General features: G+C 39.3%; 1 protein-coding gene across 2 annotated transcripts in view; it reads right to left on the bottom strand.

The window, feature by feature from the left end:
• Positions 1–22,095, bottom strand: part of ROS1 (ROS proto-oncogene 1, receptor tyrosine kinase) — a 112,346-nt gene that overhangs the window by 72,644 nt on the left and 17,607 nt on the right. For both annotated transcript variants that reach the window (XM_065888762.1, XM_065888763.1), the window contains exons 5-16: positions 21,248–21,308; positions 14,351–14,499; positions 13,540–13,678; positions 10,649–10,850; positions 9,637–9,713; positions 8,036–8,158; positions 7,686–7,870; positions 6,842–6,939; positions 4,319–4,815; positions 2,727–2,939; positions 1,872–1,982; positions 681–859 (exon numbers count right to left, since the gene is read on the bottom strand). In XM_065888762.1, the coding sequence (XP_065744834.1) occupies positions 681–859; positions 1,872–1,982; positions 2,727–2,939; positions 4,319–4,815; positions 6,842–6,939; positions 7,686–7,870; positions 8,036–8,158; positions 9,637–9,713; positions 10,649–10,850; positions 13,540–13,678; positions 14,351–14,499; positions 21,248–21,308 (2,034 nt within the window). The remainder of the gene's footprint in view (positions 1–680; positions 860–1,871; positions 1,983–2,726; positions 2,940–4,318; positions 4,816–6,841; positions 6,940–7,685; positions 7,871–8,035; positions 8,159–9,636; positions 9,714–10,648; positions 10,851–13,539; positions 13,679–14,350; positions 14,500–21,247; positions 21,309–22,095) is intronic.

Below are 22,095 nucleotides of genomic sequence, written 5' to 3'. Positions count from 1 at the left end.
ACTCTCCACCCTCCTCTGTAACCCCTGAGCCTGATATCAATGGACTACATCAACCTAGCTCTGTTGTTCTCTGGCTTCCAGAGAGCTTCAGCCAATGGAAGCACTGGCAGAAGATCAGATGCCAGAAGAAAAGAGGGATAGGGGTACATATGTACCCCCGTATCACTCCTTGCTAGACCATACATTTTGACAGTGGCTGGTTTTCATGTCAGCAACTCTCCTAAAGCTACAGCCCTCACCATTCTTTCCCTTGCCCTTTATGCCTGGTGGCAGTAATATCCTCCCACACTTGCTAGCCCAGGGCATGCTTCACCATCCTTTGTTCATTTTCCTTAGCCCTGTAGATACCTTTGAAAATAGTCCCCTCACTTAGTTTCTTTTAATCATGCCTTCGGAGTGTGCCATCTTCCCTAGGACACTAACCCACTGGTGAACATTTTAATATATTTATTTTAAGATATCATTGAAAATATGTGACTAATATACCACATAGTGATATAAAATTTCCTTTATATCTAAATACGTTTTAATTAAAAAGTGAGTAGGCTTAGAGACAGATACTAAGTAAATATTAGCAGAGGTGGTACACAAGTATGAAAAAAATCGTGAAAATTACATTCCAGTCACTGAAATGGGTGGGCATTGTTCGAGAGCATCCAGAATGCCAGGCTTCTACTTACCACGTATGTCTTTCCAGCCCAGTAGAGAAAGTGACCCAGCCACTCAAAAGCTAATGCCCCTGCTCCTGCAATGTTGGGTATGTGATAATTCTCTGAGATGTCCGTCCCACTCAGCAGCCACACATAGACATCACCTTTCATGTCGCTGTAGTAGAGGCTGTTGTTATACCAATCCATGTCTCAAAACAAAGTGAATTGGTAGCAGTTATTTTTTCATACATGCCAGCATAAACATGGCAAGTCAACAAATCATACATGCACCTCAACATAACATTAAAGCATATACTAACATAGATACTCACTAGAACTTGAAGGATCTGTCAAGAATTTTATCCCAAAATCTTAACCCCTGGAACTAGAGAGAGGAACTAATAGTCATTGAGTGTCTCCTCTTTGCCAAACATTGTCTTGGGCACTTTTACCTATTTCACTCAACTCTTAAAACAAAGCTATGAAGTAGAAATCATCCCCATTTTTTTTTCTTTTTTTTTTTTTTTTGACTGTGCCACGAGGCTTGCGAGATCTCAGTTCCTCAACCAGGGATTAAAGCCAGGCCATGGCAATGAAAGCCCAGACCCCTAACCGTTAGGCCACCAGGGAACTCCTCATCCCCATTTTTGACATGGAGAACCCAAGACTACGCGAAATTATCTATTCTGCCCGAGGTCTCACAGATGAAAAGAGGAGGAGCCCAGATTCAAGCCAACTTCAAAGCATCGTTCTTTCTATTAGTACCACACTGCCTCCTAAGTCCAACTCATTTTGGTCAGAAATGCTGTGGTACTTTTAATAGCCAAACGAAGAGATCTAATAATTAGATAATTATAGAAGATGCCATTAAATAATAAATAAATTATAATAAATTATAGAAGATGCCATTGAAGTAAGGCTGTTAGGCTGTTACTGTGAGACAACATTGAGAAATTAAAATACATGAGAAGTATATCAAAGCCCTCCTGAAATGGGCATAAATCATTAACTAACTACATTTTGTGGAGTAATAAATGGCCCTCCTCCGTGAGAAGAGACATTTTCTTAATAGTGTCACTAGCAGTATAGTTCAATCAATATTTTTTCCTTTCATTATTGACCTAATACTAAAATACGCAATCCTTTTGATTGGTTGAATATCTCAGGAAGTCTTACAAGTAGAAACCTGCCATCCAAGTGTACAGGGGACTTGGTGTTTACCTGATACATTTCCCATATCAGAGGATAGGAATTCTCCTGGGCCAAAGCTATTTAATGGTTTACTCCAAAGCCCATCTTCTTTCACAGCCATGATAAATGGTGGCTCTGCAGCTGTTTGGTTTTAAAAAAACAAATTGAAAGAAATATCACAGAAAACACACTTTTTTTAGGTACACATTTATACGTTAGATTTCCTTCATAAAGTCAATCAGCATTTTGAAAAATACTCTGGAATAATATGAGTAATTGTATCTGCTTAAAAGAATTATCTATCATATTAAACATACTTTCTGATTTTTGTGTAAATAGTTGTAACTGAATGTGAAGAGAAATGTGTAGTGATGTTGCCTCTATAGCAATGTCACGGTCATGGCAGAATTTTTTTTTTTTTTGCTTTAGCTATTGGTGGCCATGGTCCTGTTCAGAGCACCCAGAAGCGATTGCGATAACAACAGTAGTATAAATGAGTCAGTTATCTTTCCATTTTTTTTCAGCCAGGAGGATAGAATTCAACATAATTCACAGCCCCTCAGCTTCTCTCGCCAAGAGAGAAGTCAGAGTTCAAGGAGTGCTACTGCTTAATAAACCATGAGAAAGGAGAAAACCATGAAGAAGAAGAGAATTATATTGTTTGTTAAAAAATATCTTGGACAGTTTAAAATAGCAGGTTAGAAACATAAATATCACACAATGCTTTATTTGCTTTCCTAATCTCAGATAATAAACACATCCTCAAGGGGTCAACGCACCCTCATTCTAATTTTTTTTACCACATTGAAGGTGAGAAATTTTAAAGGACATAGGGAGAAAAGCTTTTTGTCAGGATCACTCCCTAAATCAAGAATATTTTCTCACCTGGTACCAGGGTAGTTCCCACTGAGGGCTCTGACCAAGGGCCTGGCCCCTTGGGAGAACTTGCTCTCACAAAAACCTTGTATTTCGTAGCACTCTGAAGGTCGTGTACGTTAAGGATGGTCCCACTTATATTAGAGAACACGTGAGTGGTTTCAGGAAAGTCTTGGGTTGATACTTTCACCTCGTAAGTCCAGTTCTGCCAGGCGGAAGGGCCTGATTGGAAGAGTTAAACAATATTACTGACGAGGATGACATTGGCAAGGGCAAACAAAGGACTGTCAGTAAATTTATCTACAGCTTCACCTTGAGTGAAAGGATAATTGGGCCTGTTACCCCATAATCACCAGGGTTAACTTGCTGACATGACTAGGACAATGGTCATCCCACCCACTCATTTTGTTCCATCAAAGGAGACATCATGCCCAGCAAATCAGAGGCCACTGTTCCCCTGTCAGTGCTGTATGATTGGCTGCATAGAACTGTCGGAGCGGTCTTCTATACAAGCTCCTAATAAACAAATGCTTAATGATGAATCTCTAATATAATTCCCAGTGTTGGTAGAGCATCTCCCTTCTAGAAGCCCAAACAATACAAAAGAATTTTTTTTTTTGCTAATTCATTTTCAGCCATCTTTGACATATACAGCAAACAGGCATAATTAACTTAGTCTTAAAGTAAAAAATAGCCAATGTTTCCTAGATACTCTAGGGGACCAGGGGTTGACAAACAGCAGCCCACAGGCCAAATCTGGCCCACTGCCTGTTTTTGTAAATAAAGTTGTACTGGAACACAGCCACAGCTACATATTTACATTTTATCTATGGCTGTTTACATACCACAAGGACAGAGTTGAGTAGCTATGCCAGAAGCCATATGACCCACAAAGCTGAAAATATTTACTATCTGGTCCTTCCTTTATAGAAAAGAATTGCCAACAGCTGTGCTAGACACTGTTCTAAGTGTTCTACCTATGCATCTTAATTTGGTCTGTATGACAATCCCATAGAAGTATATAATTAATGTTTTTATTCCAGTAGTGAAAACATGCATGAAGTGGTTAAGTAACTTGCCCAGGTCATTCTGCTAAAAAAGGGCAAGACCAGCCTTTGAATCCATGCAGGCTGGCTCCAGAGCCCACCTGCATACCCACCACACATGCTGCCTCTCCAGAGAAGAAAATTCAAGTGCAGAGAGTTTTAGGCTCAAATTCATGCAAGATCTCCCTGGATACATAATCTCAACCCAAGTCTCCATCCCCCTGGCTAATGCATTCCCTCAGACTAGAATGTCAGTGCCTGACTCCAAGGAGACACTCAATAAATGCTCCAACCATTCTGTTGGGACATATATGATGAAATATAGAGATTCTCTTAATGCAAAACTGATAAATGTAGAACAAATGTATAAACACGTGTGTGTGTGTGTGTGTGTGTGTGTGTGTGAAAGAGAGAGAAAGAGCACTAAGTAGTGCTTTGAGTTGATGACTAAATAATCACATATGGGCTCTCAAAGTTGAGTCGCCATGTCAAGCCATTCAAGCTTTCCTCTCCTTGCAGCAAGGCCAGTCTCCAGGCTGGGGACAGGGCACTCACTGGCTCCAATGGCGAGCACAGGGGGCTTCCACTGAACCATGGCCTGGTGTGAGCCGAACAGCACTGAGAGCTGCTGTGGACAGCCCGGCAGCGGGTGTGGCTGGGTGTACAAGCCAAAGATGACCAAGTTGCCAAACCCAAATTCTTCTATGTGACTCAGGTCACATCCCACGATGAACTCATTAAAAGACAGAGAATCCTGTTGGAAAACAGCCTTGCCATCTGTGACCAGGAAGTCGTTGTTTTCACAAGCAAAGCTCTTCACATCAGTAAAGGGGACATGAGGTAGGACAAGGTGGGACGTGGAGCCATCCAGAAAGGTTGACATGAAGACTTGGGCGGTGTCATTGAAGTAAATGATTCGCTTGGACTGTGGCTTGATTGCAAAGTCCTTTAATGTGCCACTCTGCACAACACGCACAACTTCCGAGGCCCGACCAGAAGCCACAGGGAGATCGACTCTATAAATGCCATCTCTCAGAAGATAAAAGAGATACCTGACACAGGAGCAAAAGAAGCCTGGTGTGATTCAGTGCAAGGGTGAAGGAGCAACAATGCCTCAGCACATTGTTTGATCCTGTTGGGCAATTAGAACCAGATACCTCCGGAGTGGGTAAGTACAGGGCTTCCCAAGGTGCAAAGTAGTAAAGGTATTTATTAAAGATATGCTCTAGTCATTTAACAAAAAGAGAAGAAAGGTGAGGAGAGCTGGGTGTGGGGGGAGGAGGACGGAGGTGAGAGAGAGAAGCAGCAGGGATGGGGGAGAGGGAAGAGTTTTATAATAAGTACAAACTCAGTAAGTGACTAATTCAGTGGTGCAAGATAACAGCATAATGGTAACCTTTTTTAATCAGAAGAATAAACTATTTCATCTGCCTGAAATTCTTCAAGAATACTACATAAAAAGGGTTGCTAAAAGTTTTGATTTTTACAGAAACTCTGTCATTGTATAGGGAGATGATTAGAAGACAGGCCCTGGAGCAAGAAGTCAAATCCTGATTCCAGCGCAAAACAGCTGATGGTCTTGGGCGGTCGATAAATCAACTTGTGCTTTGCTTTCCTATCTATAAAATTGGGATAATAAAAGTACCACCCCATACGGCTGAACAAGAATTAAATGAATTATTGGAAGTAATGCACTTAGAAGCACATATTAAGGGCCTGATAACTATTACTGAATAATTATTATTATCATTTCTAGTCATGTTTCAAAATCTAAGCACAAATCAGTTCTATCCTAATGGAAGAAAGAGCCACCAAAGACCTCTTTGAGATGTATTTTGAGCGACTGATTTAGTGAGTGAAGTTCATTATCCTCAGAATGAGTCATTTCGTGTAACTGCCAGCAACAAAGTTCATTTCACAGGATCTTAGACTTTTACAAATGAGGAAAATAAGATCCAAAGAGTCCAAAGGACTTGTCCTACATCACAGGGTTTAAAAAAAAAAAAAAGAAAAAATCCTGTAATTCAGTATTTCACTCAAGCTTAAAACATTAAAATAAATATCTGGTAAATTATGAAAGAATATGAATAGAAAATCTTGATTTTAAATCAATAATGAGTAAGAAAGTCAATTCGTGAAAGATAAAAAGTGCTATGGGCTATATTTTTTTTCATTCAAAATGAAAACAACTTTATCCCTACAAGAAAGAAAAATGTTTAGTCTTACAAACGTTGGCCTTGCTTATTGGTTACTAACCTGTAATTATCTGATTATATTTAAGAAATAATCACCCCAAAATAACTTCCTATGTTTTCATCCTTCACATGTGAGCATGTGGAGATCATGTAATACATTCACAGTGAATAACTCATTTCATCCTCAAAATACCCCAACTGAGTATTATTGTCTTCCCCGAATGGAAGGATAAAGCAAAGGTCATAGACACGAAGTTACTCTCTTGAAGTCCTACTACAATTTAGCATCACAACTGAGCTAAAATGTGTCCATTTCATTTGTGGCAGGGGGAAGCATAGTGATTTGTAATGGCAAATTTTAACTTGTTATTAGCTATCAATTTCAGTTTCCTAAAGTGGATGGTAGCAGTGTTCTTTCTAAACCAGCCTCCTGATAGATGTGAGAACCAGACCAGAAAAATGAACAGGTACTGAATTGCTCAGCAAGAGAAAATGGTGCAATGAAAAGAGGAAAGAGAGGCAGGAAGGGCTTCTCATGGGGAGCATCGAGGGGGAACAAGACCCTGAGTCATGCATAAAATAGTGACATACCCAAGACGAGAACCCAGGCCCCGGAGTCCCAGACAAGAAGTCTTTCCCATAAGCCCATATTTTACTGTGAAGGAGAAAGGAAAAACTACTTACCTAGAGAAGTTGTGGATCAAGTTTGAATGAAATTTCCTCTTGGCTCTATAAGAATGAAAAAAACTTTGCCTGGATTTAATTAAATGTGAAATCAGATACATAGATCGGCTCATCTGGTACTAGGATGTTATTAGCAAGCAAGTTTCCCCAGGATTCTTGCCAAAGGAAGAGAATTCACATTTACAAGGCTAACACTCACCCATTGTATGAATCAGCCACAATTTTTTGAGGTGCAATAATTGACGGAGGAGTAACTTCCTCAATGTTTGAGCAGTTTTCTAAATCACAGACACATACCTAGAGAAGAGTACATCAGTAGAATTAGTGTCTATTCAATTTGGCCAACACGTATTTCTTGAGCAACTGTTCTGTATTTAGAATTTCACTAGTCACAGAGCACTTTTAGAAAACATAAAAAAGCTCTTAAAAGACAGTATTTTATCCTATATCCTAATGAGTTTATATCCTCTTGGTATCCGTGAAATACGAGTACATATTTTCCTGGCTTACAGAGGCACTCAACTATTTTTATTAATATTTAAGCTGTTTCCAAGCTTAGGGGCTTCCAGCCATAGTGATTGTGACCAGCCTGTCCCTATAAAAGAAGGAAACTCGAAACACAGCAAACTGTGTCTTCTCAAAGGTTTGGTAATACAATATTTTCAGAGACCTACTAAAGTTATCCATGGTTATTATACAATTTACAATGCTTGCAGCTGATTTTGATTATGATTGGCAGTTTTATCTAGTGATAATTCAGGTACCACCACTGTCTTATGGAAGATGAATTATCATTAGTATAAACTCATAGCTCTGAAAAATCACAATAAAGATGATTTAATGGTAGGTCAGGACTAGTACTAGGTAAAGTGTAGACCCTGCTATAGGCTAGATCTATGGTTCGTTGCTAACCCAGTGTCTAAAACATAGTAAACACTCAGTGACTAATTATTGAATGAAAGAATTATGTTTACTTGTAAATATACCAAGATATGCATTAGAGTATCAATATCAAGTTGTTTACTTTAAATTCTCAGACTAACCAGTTGAGCCATGATGAAGTACATTCTCTGATAAAGCCAGTCTATGGAGATGGAAGAAATTAATCCTGAACCACTGTAAAAAATTCTCAGGTCAGACACATCAGACATGTTGGCAGCTCCCTTCACCCATATGAGAGTTCCTTCAGAGAAATAAACAACTTGCTGGTGGACATTAACTGATATTCCTGGAAGAGCCATGCAAATACATGTGTGTTATTAGGTAACAACCAGACAAAACACTTCCATGAAAGAGAATTTATTTCTTTAATCCTTAATAAAGGGATTAAAACTGAAGTCAACCTGGATCTTTCTTTTCACACTAAGGAAACATTTTTCTCTATTACACTGACCTGTAATATTATGGTGTGTAGCACCCGGCTGAAGGCAATGTGCTTCATCTACCAAATGTTTTAAAGATCTCTTTCGTAGAGAAGTTTTCCTGGATAAAAAGAGCCACCGTTCCTCTTCTTGAACTAAAACAACAACACAGTTTCTAGACAGACAGACCAATCATATGCACATTGACACAAAAAAGATCAATACCATCCTTCAACACAAGGGGACTAGCACGTGAAAGAGGCTGGTCAGATTTTCTCTGAAGGCACTGGGGTATTTCAACTGCAGCACAAATCACATTCTGTGATTGGGATGAGAAGTACAGTGTCAGTCAAGTAGGATTTCTGGGTATGTGCCCCTAAATGCCCTCAAAATAACATCACATGCGGTATCACTGTTCTCAACAGCCTTGCCCAAATAGGAGCTCGGCTTATTATCCTCCACCATAGGAATCTGACTGCTTGGTGGAGGTGGTCCAGCCCAGGCTGGAGCGGGTTGTTGCATAACACACACATATGGACAAACTTTGGTTGTCTGTTTTGTCTTTAATTATCTCCCTTTGAGGCAGGAGAAAGGTCCGTAGTAATGAAATGTGAGGACTACAGAACTCTGTTTGACATCCTGTTCAAGTGGAGGCTGATGAAATGTGCATTGGTGAACACTTTTAGTGTAATTAATAAATGTTATGCAATAATCACGGTAACAACAACCTTAAGCCTGCTCTATATTTAACTCGCCCTTTGGATGCTTCTTGCATAACAAAAATACCTCTCCTTTCCTAGAGTGTAGTAACAGCCCCCCAAAAATAAACTAAAGGCTGGTGATAGATGACATTCACTCCCCACTGGCATAGGCATGTGTAGATTAGAGGACGGGGCAGTCAAGTCAGCAAATGGGGCTCCCGTGAAAACAGAGAGCAGACTCCTAGAATTCTGAATCTTTGTGTGTTACTCCAAAGTCTTTTAACTCGCTTCCCCAAAGTATTTCCAGTGCTTCTTAGAGAGCATTTTCTTTTATCGTTTTGCTCACGTGGGCATCATGCAGAAAGTATTCAGTCTCTCAAGGCAATTGTTAAAATGCCGAAGTAAAAAAAAAAAAAAAAAGGTACTTGCAAAATAATAACAGAAGCCAATTTGGTAGACTGAATATTCAGAATGGTAAAATGTAACTTATTAAGTTTAGATATATTTAAAAACCTTAAGGACACTGGAAGAAAAAGATATCTGATCTGTGTTAAATGATAATACATAATATACGGTGGAGGTTAGGGCAGAAACAATATATGTATCCCCTAAGTGTGTAAATAAGAGTCATAATCACTAGTGACTTTAACTGAAACCAGGGGTTTGCTTGAAGCCATTTTTTTAATCCCTAATTTTTTTTTAATTTTTAAATTCCAACGTGGAAACTTTAGATCAAACAACTTACTCCTATTTGTCAAATACTGGGACTCATTTAAAATTGAAAACTTATCAAGTATTCAGAAGACAGTGTCCATTTGGGCAGAACAGTAGGGTCTTGGGGAGCACCAGATGACCCAGGACCTCTAAGATCTGAACCCACCCTTGCCACCCCCTCAGTTCCGTGTAACAGGAGGCGCATCCCCAGTCTCTACCTGCTGGGGATGAAGTGGTAATACTAGATTCTGCTTCCGGCCCCTCACCAACTTCATTTACTGCTGCAACAGAAAACCTATTCCAAAAACGATTTGGAGAGATGTATTTTACATGGCATGGTGTGAACATGAGATAAAAATAGAAGGAGCAATAACATTTCTATTTAAAGGACAATGTGGCAATGCATGTATCTAGTTACTTGGTGCCACTGCTTAGCACTAAAATGACCATCAATCACATCCTTGTTTGCATTCCCCATAGAATAGTTCAGGGTCACAGAGGTCAAAAACTGAACTCTGCTATCTGCATGACCCCCATTCATGCCCTAATTTAAAGAGGTCTTAGTAAATGCTGGAAAAGATAACAATAATAAAATAATCCCCTTAACAGTTAATACAAAAATACCATTAACAGAATTTTACCTCCTTACTTTTTTCATGTTGGATTAAATGAAGAAATGATATTTATGGTGCTTATAATGTCTTTTTTAGCCCATATTTATAAGCCCACATTTATATTTATCTCTGAATATAATAGAAATACTTACAAATGTTTTTGCTCAGGATGGTGTAATCTAATAAGCGTAAAAACTTGAGGAAAACCACAGTAACTTAAACCAACAGCACAAAGCCAATGCGACTTCTCAAAATACATTTAAACTATTTTTTAGCCCTATTTCTTAAATAATATCATGCCTGTACCCATGCTGGTTACTATTTTTAAATTTTATATTGGAGTATAGTTGATTCATAATATTGTGTTAGATTCAGGTCTATAGCAAAGCAACTTAGTTATACATATACATATATCTATTCTTTTTCAGATTCTTTTCCCATATAGGTTAGTACATAGTATAGAGTTCCCTGTGCTGTACAGTAGGTCCTTGTTGGTTATCTATTTTATATATAGTAGTGTGTATATGTTAATCCCAAACTCCTAATTTATCCCTCCCCCCCCAACCTTTCCCCTTTGCATGCTAGTTACATTTTTCCTGCACCACTTAATTCTTACCTGTAGGTGGTATTTGGTAGAGTGGAGTAAAACTGGAAACTGGTTCTCTGTGTCCCTGAATCTAACTTTTGATTTTTATTATTCAGCCTTAAGTTATAACCCAAAATAGGTCCACCTGGGAATTGAGGTGGAGCCCAACTGATTTCCACCGTGTCCGGACTGGAGCTTTCAATATTTTTAATGAGAGGAGCAGTTTCAGGAACTGGAAGAGATAATGGTGACATCGTGAGCAGAAAATATACAGTGAAAAATGTAAAAATGTAAATAGGATAGGAAAAAAAGTGTTTTTTTGAAAACAGCATAAATGAAGTATTTTTGTTAATATTCACAGAAGTGATAGAGAGAAGATAGTAATATATCTATGAGCTGCAATTCTTGATCCCTAAATGATACCAGTTAACTACTTTCCTAAGGGACTCTTTCAAATGTTATTTTCCTCACTTCTAATTTATGCAATATAATTAAATGTGGAAGTATGCAAATAGGATAAATGTTCTAGAAAAAAAGTGGTCAAAACTCTCCAGAGACCTAAACAAGTTGAAACGTGGGATGGAACCAGGTTAGGAAGGAGAAGAGAATCTGTAATAAACTGGAGTCAATGATTAACACAAGTTAAAAGAAGTCAGTCCTGGGGCCTATTCCCTCACTAGAGTGCTGTAGCCAGACTAGTTCCAGCTAAAGATGTGGATTTAGATAAGCCTGAATTAGAACAGTCTGCTTCACTTTTGCTGGCATCAGCTCTGCTGACCTAGACTGTACTTTCCTCCCCCAGCTCCCAAGGTCCCCTGGAATCCAGGCTTTCTGTGCCTTAGCAACATCCCTTCCCTTGTGAAGGATGAAAGGAGCATGCATTCTCTATTTAAGCACTCACCCACAGACTTTAGGAGCTACCCAAGTTACAAAGAACAGAAAGGAAAACAAATGATCTAACAGCCTATCTTCCACCCATGTCTCCACCTGCTTTCCATACCCCCCACGCCCTGAAACCACACCCTTTTATTTCATCTTTCCATAGAAAGACAGACTGATGTCACTTTGCTCTTCAGTAGTCTCTCTGCCTCGGAACAATTTTGGCAGGTGCTCTGCGTCACCCCTGACCCTTTAGAGTGGGGAGAGAAGAGACAGTTCAGCCCTCGCATTGGCTGCATTTTAAAAAGGCTTTTTAATTGATCTCTCAGCCTTTCTCTGATACAGTTCCTCCCCAACTCTCAGACTGAGCTTTAGCAAACACAAATACCATCCCATCACTCCTCTGCTCCATGCACTCAGTCACCCTGGTGAACAGGGAAGTAGGAATCATCTCCCAGTGAATCAGAATCAGGATGTCAGAAAAACTAACTCTTCAGGGTCAGTGCCCAGACAGACATGATCTGCTCCACTTCAAGCATGTAGATGTCACATGGTGAACTGTGATCATTGTCCAAATCTCCGCCACAAAAATCGTCCCTGAAAAGGCTGGTCAGGTTAGGCAAGGTAACCATTCCACCTGATTAAGAAATTATCTTCATAAAGGCCCCAATTAAAAGGCAGTAATACCATCTAAAAATCATATATTTCCCATAGCTAAAAAAGAAAAGAATCATGAAGTGATGGAACATGAAACAGATAACTTTATAAGTTTTGCTGTGGCTAAAAAAAGTGAGATAGAATTGAGGCATGAGATGCTATCCATGGAAAAGACCCCCAGTACGAGGACTGGAACACCTGGAGGGTATGTGGGCTTGCATATCCAGAGAAACGCCCGGAAATGGAAAGCAAAATTTGCCTTCTTCATTATTTTGATTTGACTAGCCTTGGGCCCTGGACCACGGTATGTCTCCAGCACTGGAAAATGTTCCAACACTATTGGAGTACATGAGGCATTGCTTTGAATGAAGAAGGATCCACGTATTCTACTCGGATCTGGAACATTTCGAATATGACCCTAGGCCAGTGTCTGACCTGAGGTCCCAAGAATAGTCAGGGAATAGTCAGCAGAGGTGCCATACATACCCTAAAATCTGATAAGCAAGAAGAGAGCACTAATCAGAGAAGAGGGAAAATGCCCCAACCAGCTTCATCCACTATCTAGCTATGCTTCTGTCCAAGGCCTAGTTCACAGTGAGGGTCTCTGCACACAGCTGAATCTCCAGAACGAGGGGTAGGGACATATAACGTCTGGCTTGGAATAAGTCCTCCCACGTCCCCTCAGCTAACTCTAAGGGTGAGAGCACCAGGCAACTCTCCCTGAGTGTCTGCCCCGGGCATTCACCTCCCTAAAAGGCTCTAGGCTTGAATCCTTTTCCTGGTATGGAAGTCACATCTTTGAAAGAAGAAATCAGAAAATGCCCCAATATATGTACTATTTTTAAAAATCATCTCTAATCAAATGTTAAAGTATTATAATAACCTCCCAGCTGATCTCACTACCTCTGTACATTCCAGTCTCTCTCATTCCTTCAATCCATTCCATATGTAGTGGCCAAAATTATCTTTTTAAGGAGTACTCAAAGCAACTACTCCTCTTCTTTAAAACCTTCCATAATTTCTGACTGCTAAGTGAGGCTTATTCTGACCACCTTCTTTAATACACTCCCCATTTCTAAAGGACGGACCCTGCTCAAAACGTTCCTCTTACCATAGCACCCCGTATCTTCCTACTTACAATATACTTTCCTTATTTATTAGGTTTACTGGTTAGAGTATTTCTTCTCCACCAGAATGGGTATTTTTGTTTTGATCACAGAAGTATGGTGAACACCTAGAACAGTATTTGGCACCTAGCTAGGTACTCCATTGTTGGATGGGTCTATTAATGAAGGAACAAATTTATTTCATTGTTTAAAATAAAATGAACTAACCAAAGCTTTGGAACAATTCCTGATTTCTTAAGCAACGTGTGCATGCCATACCTCCATAAGGATGAGTCCTATAACTGGGACTTGGAGGGGAATACAGTTGCAGCTGGGCTGTGAAGATCCAAACCACTCGAAAAATATATTCAGTGAAGGGATGCAAGGGCTCCACCACATAGGAGAGCTTGGACACGGCCTAAGTCAACAAGAGATCAAAAATCAGCATTTATGGGATAGCCACCATATATTGTAACTCAAGAGCACAGATTCGTTTGTAGATGATGGATGGCCTTCTGGATATGGAGTGACCCAAGGCCTGCCAGAGCAGTTGAAATGGAGGCCTGGAGCTCAGAGCTGAGCCATCCCGACATCAGTCAGCATAATTCACACCAAAATTCTTTCCTTCTTCAAAACTGCAAAATTATGGATTCGATTATATGGCATTTACCTCAATTTTAGTAAATTACCTTTACTTTTCCATGTTAATATACTTGGTGTCTTGGGACTACTTTTCTCTGAACATGCTTTTGATTTCCTAAAAGGGACCATCCTGGATGACCTCCTTGCCCTCCACCCTAGTTGGAATCATTTTCAATGGGGTGGGCAGGTAAAGACCAATGACATAAGTAGTTGGTTACGTGATGCTGTGCTGAAGGAATAATATATACGTCCAATAGTAAATTTTCCTTAAAAATAAAAGGTTTCGCATGAAAAGGAGCAGAGATGGAAGTTCATCTGTCCAACCCCTCATTTGACATTTGACTCTTCTCCAGGATGTCTTTTCACCTATAATCATATGTAGCAATTCGGCACTTTTAATAATTGGAAGAAAAGGTCTCCGTTTAGGCACATGGGCAGCAGTTCATACCTCAGTGTGAGTCCAGCTTCCAGGCAGTTGTGCATATTTCCACTGAATGATGTATTTTACTCCAGAGATGTTGGCTGATTTCCATCGTAATGTCACACTGTGGCTTCCAATGGAAGAGGCAAATGGTGCAGTGGGGAGGTCTGTATTTTCTGGGGAGAAAACAAGATTTCATTCACCATGTCCCCTGTCTGTCAAAGCAGGAGAGAGTGTCCCTGCTTCATCTAGTGCCCTTAGCACCCTCTTGCCACAATTATTCACCTGAACAATAACTGATGCACATATTCAAGTGATTTATTTTTTTAAATCAGTCGGTCTGTCTGGCAGCTTTTTTCTCCCATAGAACGCACTTATCTTTTTTTTTTTTCTTTTTTTTTTTTTGGCAGTACGCGGGCCTCTCACTGTTGTGGCCTCTCCCATTGCGGAGCACAGGCTCCGGACGTGCAGGCTCAGTGGCCATGGCTCACGGGCCCAGCCACTCCGTGGCATGTGGGATCTTCCCGGACCGGGGCACGAACTCGTGTCCCCTGCATCAGCAGGCAGACTCTCAACCACTGCGCCACCAGGGAAGCCCCGAACGCACTTATCTTTGACGATAGATTTTTTACAAGCAAGCAACATGGAGTGTTCTGAGACTGTCCAGTTTTCTCTTGTGATACCACTTCTATATAGGCTAGAAGGGTGGGTACCAAGGGTGTGTCTGGGGCAACAGAACCATCCACTACCCCAGGACATGTATCTCAAGATATATTTTAATTTTACACGATATGTCTACAGTTGTTGCCCATTTTGTCAACACATTATTTTTATACGTGCAAGTAGTTGTCTGTACTCCAAAGGATTCTATATTCTGCTGTTTTTTATTATGAAATATTTCATGACTTTTAAACAGTAGCAACATTACAATTGCTACACACAGTTATTGGTGCTACTTCCCAGGCCCTGTGTGAGGGGTTAGAATTCTGAATGGTATGTACCACTGGGATGAAATATTTTACTTTACTTTTTCTATTTTCCAAAATCGTGACTAATTTAATGCATTAGCTTGCTTTTTCGCCAGAATTTTTTACTGTGGTAAAATACACATGGCATAAAATTTACTATCTTAACCATTTTTAAGTGTACAGTTCCGTGGTATTAAGTACATTTGTATTCTCGTACAACCATCACGACCGTCCATCTCCAGAACTCTTTTCATCTTGCAAAACTGAAACTAACCGTTAAATAATAACTCCCCATTCCCCCTCTCCCTCCCCCTTCCCTAGGCAACCACCATTCTACTTTGTGTCTCTATAATTTTAAGTACTCTAAATACCTCATATAAGTGGAATCAAACAGTATTTGTCTTATTGTGACTGGCTTGTTTCACTTAGCATAATGTCCTCAAAATTTATTCCTGCTGTGGCATATGTCAGAATTTCCTTCCTTTTTAAGTCTGAATAATATCCCATTGTATGTGTATATTGCATTTTGCTAATCCATTCATCTGTCAGTGGACATTTGGGCTGCTTCCATGTTTTAGCTATTGTGAATTCAATATTTGAGTATAATAGGGGTGTATAAATATCTTTTTGAGACCCTGCTTTCAATTCTTTTGAGTATATACCCCAAAGTGGAACTGCCAGATCATGCAGTAATTCTGTCTTTAATTTTTTGGTTTTTTCCACAGGAGTTATACCATTTTACATCCCCATCAACAGTGCACAGCATTCCAATTTCTCCACATCCTCGTCAACACTTTTACTTTTCTGGGATTTTTTGCTTTTTTTTTTTTTTTTTCCTTGAAGTGGTATTTCATTGTAGGTTTGATTTGCATTTCTCTAATGATTAGTAATGTTGAGCATCTTTTCATGTGCTCTTTGGCCATTTGTATATCTTCTTTGTAGAAATGTCTAAGTCCTTTGCCCATTTTTTAATTGGATTGTTTGGGGGTTTTGTTGTTGAATTTTAGGAGTTTTCTATATATTCTCGATATTAATCCCTTATCAGATATGTGATTTGCAAATATTTTCTCCTATTCTATTGGTTCCTTTTTTACTCTGTTGATAGTGTGCTTAAATTTTTTTAATTTTCATGAAGTTCAATTTGTCTATTTTTTCTTTTGTTACCTATGCCTTTCATGTCATATCCAAATAATCATTGCCAAATCCAATGTTGTGAAGCTTTTGCCCTATGTTTTCTTCTCAGGTTTTTATAGTTTCAGGTCTTACATTTAAATCATGGATCCATTTTGAGTTATTTATTTATTTTGGGGGCGCTGCATTGGGTCTTTGCTGATGCACACGGGCTTTCTTTAGTTGCGGCTAGCAGGGGCTACTCTTCATTGTGATGCGTGGGCTTCTCATTGCGGTGGCTTCTCTTGTTGCGGAGCACAGGCTCTAGGCGCACGGGCTTCAGTAGTTGTGGCACGCAGGCTCAGTAGTTGTGGCTCACGGGCTCTAGAGCACAGGCTCAGTAGTTGTGGCGCATGGGCTTGGTTGCTCTGCAGCATGTGGGATCTTCCTGGACCAGGGATTGAACCCGTGTCCCCTGCATCAGCAGGAGGATTCTTAACCACAGCGCCACCAGGGAAGTCCCAGTTTTGAGTTAATTTTTGTATATGATGTTTTATAAGGATCCAACTTAATTCTTTTGTATGTTGATATTCAGTTTTCTCAGGACTATTTGCTGAAAAGACTGCCTTCTCCCCCATTGAATGGTCTTGGCACCCTTGTCAAAAATCATTTAACCATATATGTAAGGATTTATTTCTGAACTCTCTATTCTAGTCCACTGATCTATATGTCTGTCTTTATGCCAGTACCACAGTATTTTGATTACTGTAGGTTTGTAGTAAGTTTGAAATCAGGACGTATGAATCCTCCAGCTTTGTTCTTCTTTTCAGGATTTGGGGTGCTTTGAGATTCCATATAAATTGTAGGATGGGTCTTTCCATCTCATGCAAAAGATCTGCAAAAACATCTTTGGAATTCTGATACGGATTGCATTAAATCTGTAGATTGTTTTGGTAATATTGACATCTTGACAATATACCAGGTCTTTCAACCAATGAATAAGGATGTCTTTCCATTTATTTGTCTTCTTTAATTTGTTTCAGAAATGTTTTGTAGTTTTCACTTTACAAGTCATTCACCTCCTTGGTTAAGTTAATTTCTAAGTGTTTTTATTCTTTTTGATGCTATTGTAAATGAAATTGTTTTCTTAATTTCCTTTACAGATGGTTCATTATTAGTGTATAGAAATGCAATTGATTTTCAAGTGTTAATTTTGTATCCTGCTATTTTGCCAAATTTGTTTATTAGTTCTAACATGGTATTTTGTGGTATCTTTAGGGTTTTCTGCATATAAGATCATAATATCTGCAAACAAAGAGAATTTTTACTTCCTCCTTTCAAATTTGGATGGCTTTTATTGGATCCATCAAATTTGGATGCCTTTTTCTTGCCTGATTGCTCTGGCTAGGATATCCAGTACTATATAGAAGTGGCAAAAGCAGGCATCTTTGCCTGAACTTAGAGGATAAGTTTTCTTTTATAGAAAAAGAATCACTACTCTGGTTCAGGAAAGATGGTAAATTTTTTTAAGGAGCTTAAAATGATTAAATACAAACTCCCATGACCTCTTTCCAGTTAAAGGAAAAGTTGACACAATTCTAATCACTATAGATACTGAATCTGAACTAATTAAAGTCCATACTACAAAAATACTCTGTGACCCAGAAAAATTAAAGCCACTGTCATCTGAGAGTTTAGCCCCACGGAGTGGCTTCACACAACCCTTCTCTGCTTATTCTTCCATTTAGGGTTCACTTTTGGATACTATAACTATACAGGCAAAGCACAGTTCCATTTTTCCCTTTTTATAGTGTGAGATGCTCAACAGCAGGGATTGGAATAGCTGTGGGATACCTTGAAGAGGAGTCCAGTGATGGAGTGGTCAGCAGAGCGAGGAAGAAGAACCAGGAGACATCAGAAAAGATGTAAGTTAAGAACTGGGCAGAAGGGGCCAGAGTTATATAAGTACAAGTAAATGGAAATTTCATAGCTAAATACAGACATATGTTTCAAAGCCATGGTGATGCATATGGAAAGATAGAGATAAGGTAGGTTTATTCTAAAATATCAAGACAAGAGTGAACCAAATGAGAAGGAGGAAGCTAGGGACTTCCCTGGTGGCACGGCGGTTAAGAATCCGCCTGCCAATGCCGGGGACATGGGTTTGAGCCCTGGTCCGGGAAGATCCCACATGCTGTGGAGCAACTAAGCCCTTGCACCACAACTACTGAGCCTGTGCTCTAGAGCCCGTGAGCCACAACTACTGAGCCTGCATGCCACAGCTACTGAAGCCTGTGCACCTGGAGTCCGTACTCTGCAACAAGAGAAGCCACCACAATGAGAAACCTGTGCACCGCAACGAAGAGTAACCGCCGCTCGCCGCAACTAAAGAAAGCCCACGCGCAGCAGCACCCAATGCAGCCAAAAATAGATAAATAAATGAATAAATTTATAAAAATAAAATTTTTTAAAAAAGGAAGAGAAGCTAAACTGAGCTATATACTACTTTCAATATATAGCAGAGTGGCTAAGAATAGGCTCTGGAATGAGATAACTGGGTTAAAATTCAAGTTACATCCTTCTCTGGCTATGCAGCGCCAAGTAAGTATTTACACTCGTGCCTTATTTTTCTCATCTGTAAAATGAGGAGGATAATAGTGTTTATACCTCTGAGGACAAAAAGAGCTAAAACCTATAAATTACTTAGAACTGTGCCTGACTCATAAATGCCTAATAACTATTTTTATTTCAATATATTATTAGCTGTTATCATCCCCACCATGACGAAAAGGGGAGGATGGAGGGTATCTAAAATAAAATAATGTAGCAGATCCGCAGATAAATGGACCGGTACCAGATGTGTTAAAGACAAGCAGGGTCTTAAGTACATGGGTGAAAAGATTCATCAGAACAAACTAAAGATAAGGTCTGTAAGCACAAATGCCATATATGTAAACTTGGTACATCTCAGTTAGTGGTACATAGACATTGATAGCCAAATGAAAAATATAAAATAAAGCACTGATTACACTTGTACTCTAACAGAATTGTATAATTAAGTTGGTAGTACAATTTTAGAATATGAGAAAAGGATGTAAATCAAAGTTTCCCAAACTCTCTCAGTTCTGGCATCTTTAATATATTGGTAATTTTGGGGCTTCCCTGGTGGCGCAGTGGTTGAGAGTCCTCCTGCCGATGCAGGGGACACGGGTTCATGCCCCGGTCCAGGAAGATCCCACATGCCACGGAGCGGCTGGACCCGTGAGCCATGGCTGCTGAGCCTGCACGTCTGGAGCCTGTGCTCCACAACGGGAGAGGCCACAGCAGTGAGAGGCCCGCGTACCGCAAATATATATGTATTAGTAATTTTTTCATGACCCACTAGAACAAAAGAATCACCTAAACAGTTCCATTTATTAAGTATTATAACTTGAGTATGCGTGTCCTATCAACTTAGTAGATGATTGGGGAAAAAACACATAAATTGAAAGACAAAATAATATATTTATTTCATCCCTAAATAAAAATAATTGCATACTACTCGGACCTGTGTGCCTACTGGACACTGCACAACTTCTCAAATATTCTAATCAGACTGGACACCTCCATCCTTATTTCCTGTTCCTCGTTGTATTCCTCATGGTATTTGCTTTTTAACACAGCAACACCAAAAACGCAGGATTGTAAAGATATGATAGCATAGAAAGGAATGTAGTGCAATCCATTGTTTATACCATCAATTACCTCTGGCTAGTAGTTCCTGTGATGTCCAACAGACATCGACTACCCTTGTGTTTCCCTCAATGTTTAAAATGCCCCCACACCTCCCTGTGAGGTAGATGTGATGCCCTGGGGAACCTCAGTGCACAGTTTGGAAACCACAAAATATAAATTTTATCCACTACTAACTCCCACTACACAGAAGGTAAAAAATGTAATACCACTACCCCTCCACAGAAATGTCAAGGAGGGTCTTTTGTGGGACATTAAAGGGCAGAAGCAAATCAGGATAGGAAGGCAAGATCCACCTTCTAATTTCCATCAGCCACTGAGAGCAAGGAGCAAGCCACTGAAACAAGGACTACAACTTATGGAAGAACCAATCATCTCTTGTTCTGGAAGGAACTGTCTATCTCCCAGTGGGAGGAAACACTGGGGAATTCTGGACAAGTTAGCTGCTAGCATATAGGCTATAATTTATCAAAGCATTGGTCCTTCAGAAACCACTAGAGAATTAACACACTTGGGCAAAGTCACTTAGAGACACCCAACCTGCTCTGAAATAAGTCAGAGGGAGCTGGAAACCCAAGTTCCCTACTTACTCAAAATTTAACACTGAGAAGGACAACTTCCATACATTGTGCAAATTTCCCAATGTCTTGTAGGGAGCCATAACTATAGTAGGTACTTGATTGAATAACTGTTAGCTGAGTAATGAAATGTGCATTAAATAAAATACTTCTACACTTTCAGTTCATTAAAACAGTGGCATTTCCTGACATCAAGTTGCTCAGGATTCACATTGGTCTTTCTCGTTAAGACAGAAGTAATTGCATCCACTGAACTGCGGGCAAAATCTCAAGTTCTAAACATGTCATGTGCTGTTTCCTCTATTTTGCTCTGAAAGAAGAGTTTTGCTGAGTCTCTGTCAAAATGGCTTCCACATTTGAAGTTATCGAAAAATATATATATTCAATAATACATATATTCAATTATATATATATATTGATCATACTGAGACATAGAAGTCTAGATATTTTAAGAGGTGGCTCATTACCCCTACATTAGCACAGGTCCCTGGAGTAGTGTAAATTATTTTCAATAACAGTTGGTTGCGTCTGCTTACCTAGCACTTCCTCTCCATATGCACCTTCCCCGCTGCTGCAGCCAACCTCACAGGATTCTCGCTATGGAAGACAGGTAGCATGCCAGTCAGCACAGCCTTTGTACTGCTTTTCTGATAAGCTTCAAGTAAATTTTGAAATATGAATGCCTGATATATAAGCATACATGTATATCAAGTATTTCAGCTGTAATAAGTATTAAGTTCCCATTTGCTAGTGGGATTAGAACAACACTTCTCAATCTTTTTTGACCACGTCCCAAATTCCAAAATACCTTTAACAAAACAACTTAGTACACACATACATGTTGGGAAAAAAAAAGATTCTCGAAATGATATTTTTTTCCCTGTTTTAACAGTTTTATTGAAATATATTTTACATAACCATAAAATTCGCCCATTTAAAGCACATAGTTCAGTGGGTTTTAGTAATTCAAAGATTTGTACAATCATCACTACAATCTAATTTTAGAATATTTTCATCCCAAAAAGGAATCCTGACCTGTGATGCAATCTTATATGTTCTGTTCTATGTCATTTTATTGTGACTGTTTATTCAGTAAATTGATTTCATGACCCTCTAATGCGTGACACCTCACAATGTGACAAAATACTGAGCCCCACAATGCGATATGTTTGCCATCTTAGTCAAAGGTTTAGTGAGTTAATAACCTAAAGCTCTAGCCTAAAGTTATGCCTATTTATTTTATATATCCATGTCTTCCTTGAAAGATTAAAAATGGACTATAAACTTTATAGTAACTAAACATTTCAATGGTTGTCTTAATGCCAACGTTAAATTTTAAGGTCTACAAAAAACTAATAATGATTAACATGTTTATCTCATTAAC

The sequence above is a fragment of the Phocoena phocoena genome, chromosome 12 (assembly GCF_963924675.1).
Source record: "Phocoena phocoena chromosome 12, mPhoPho1.1, whole genome shotgun sequence".
NCBI lineage: Eukaryota > Metazoa > Chordata > Mammalia > Artiodactyla > Phocoenidae > Phocoena > Phocoena phocoena.
The sequence above is the reverse complement of the archived record's forward strand: the minus strand, read 5'-3'. Positions and strand labels throughout refer to the sequence as shown.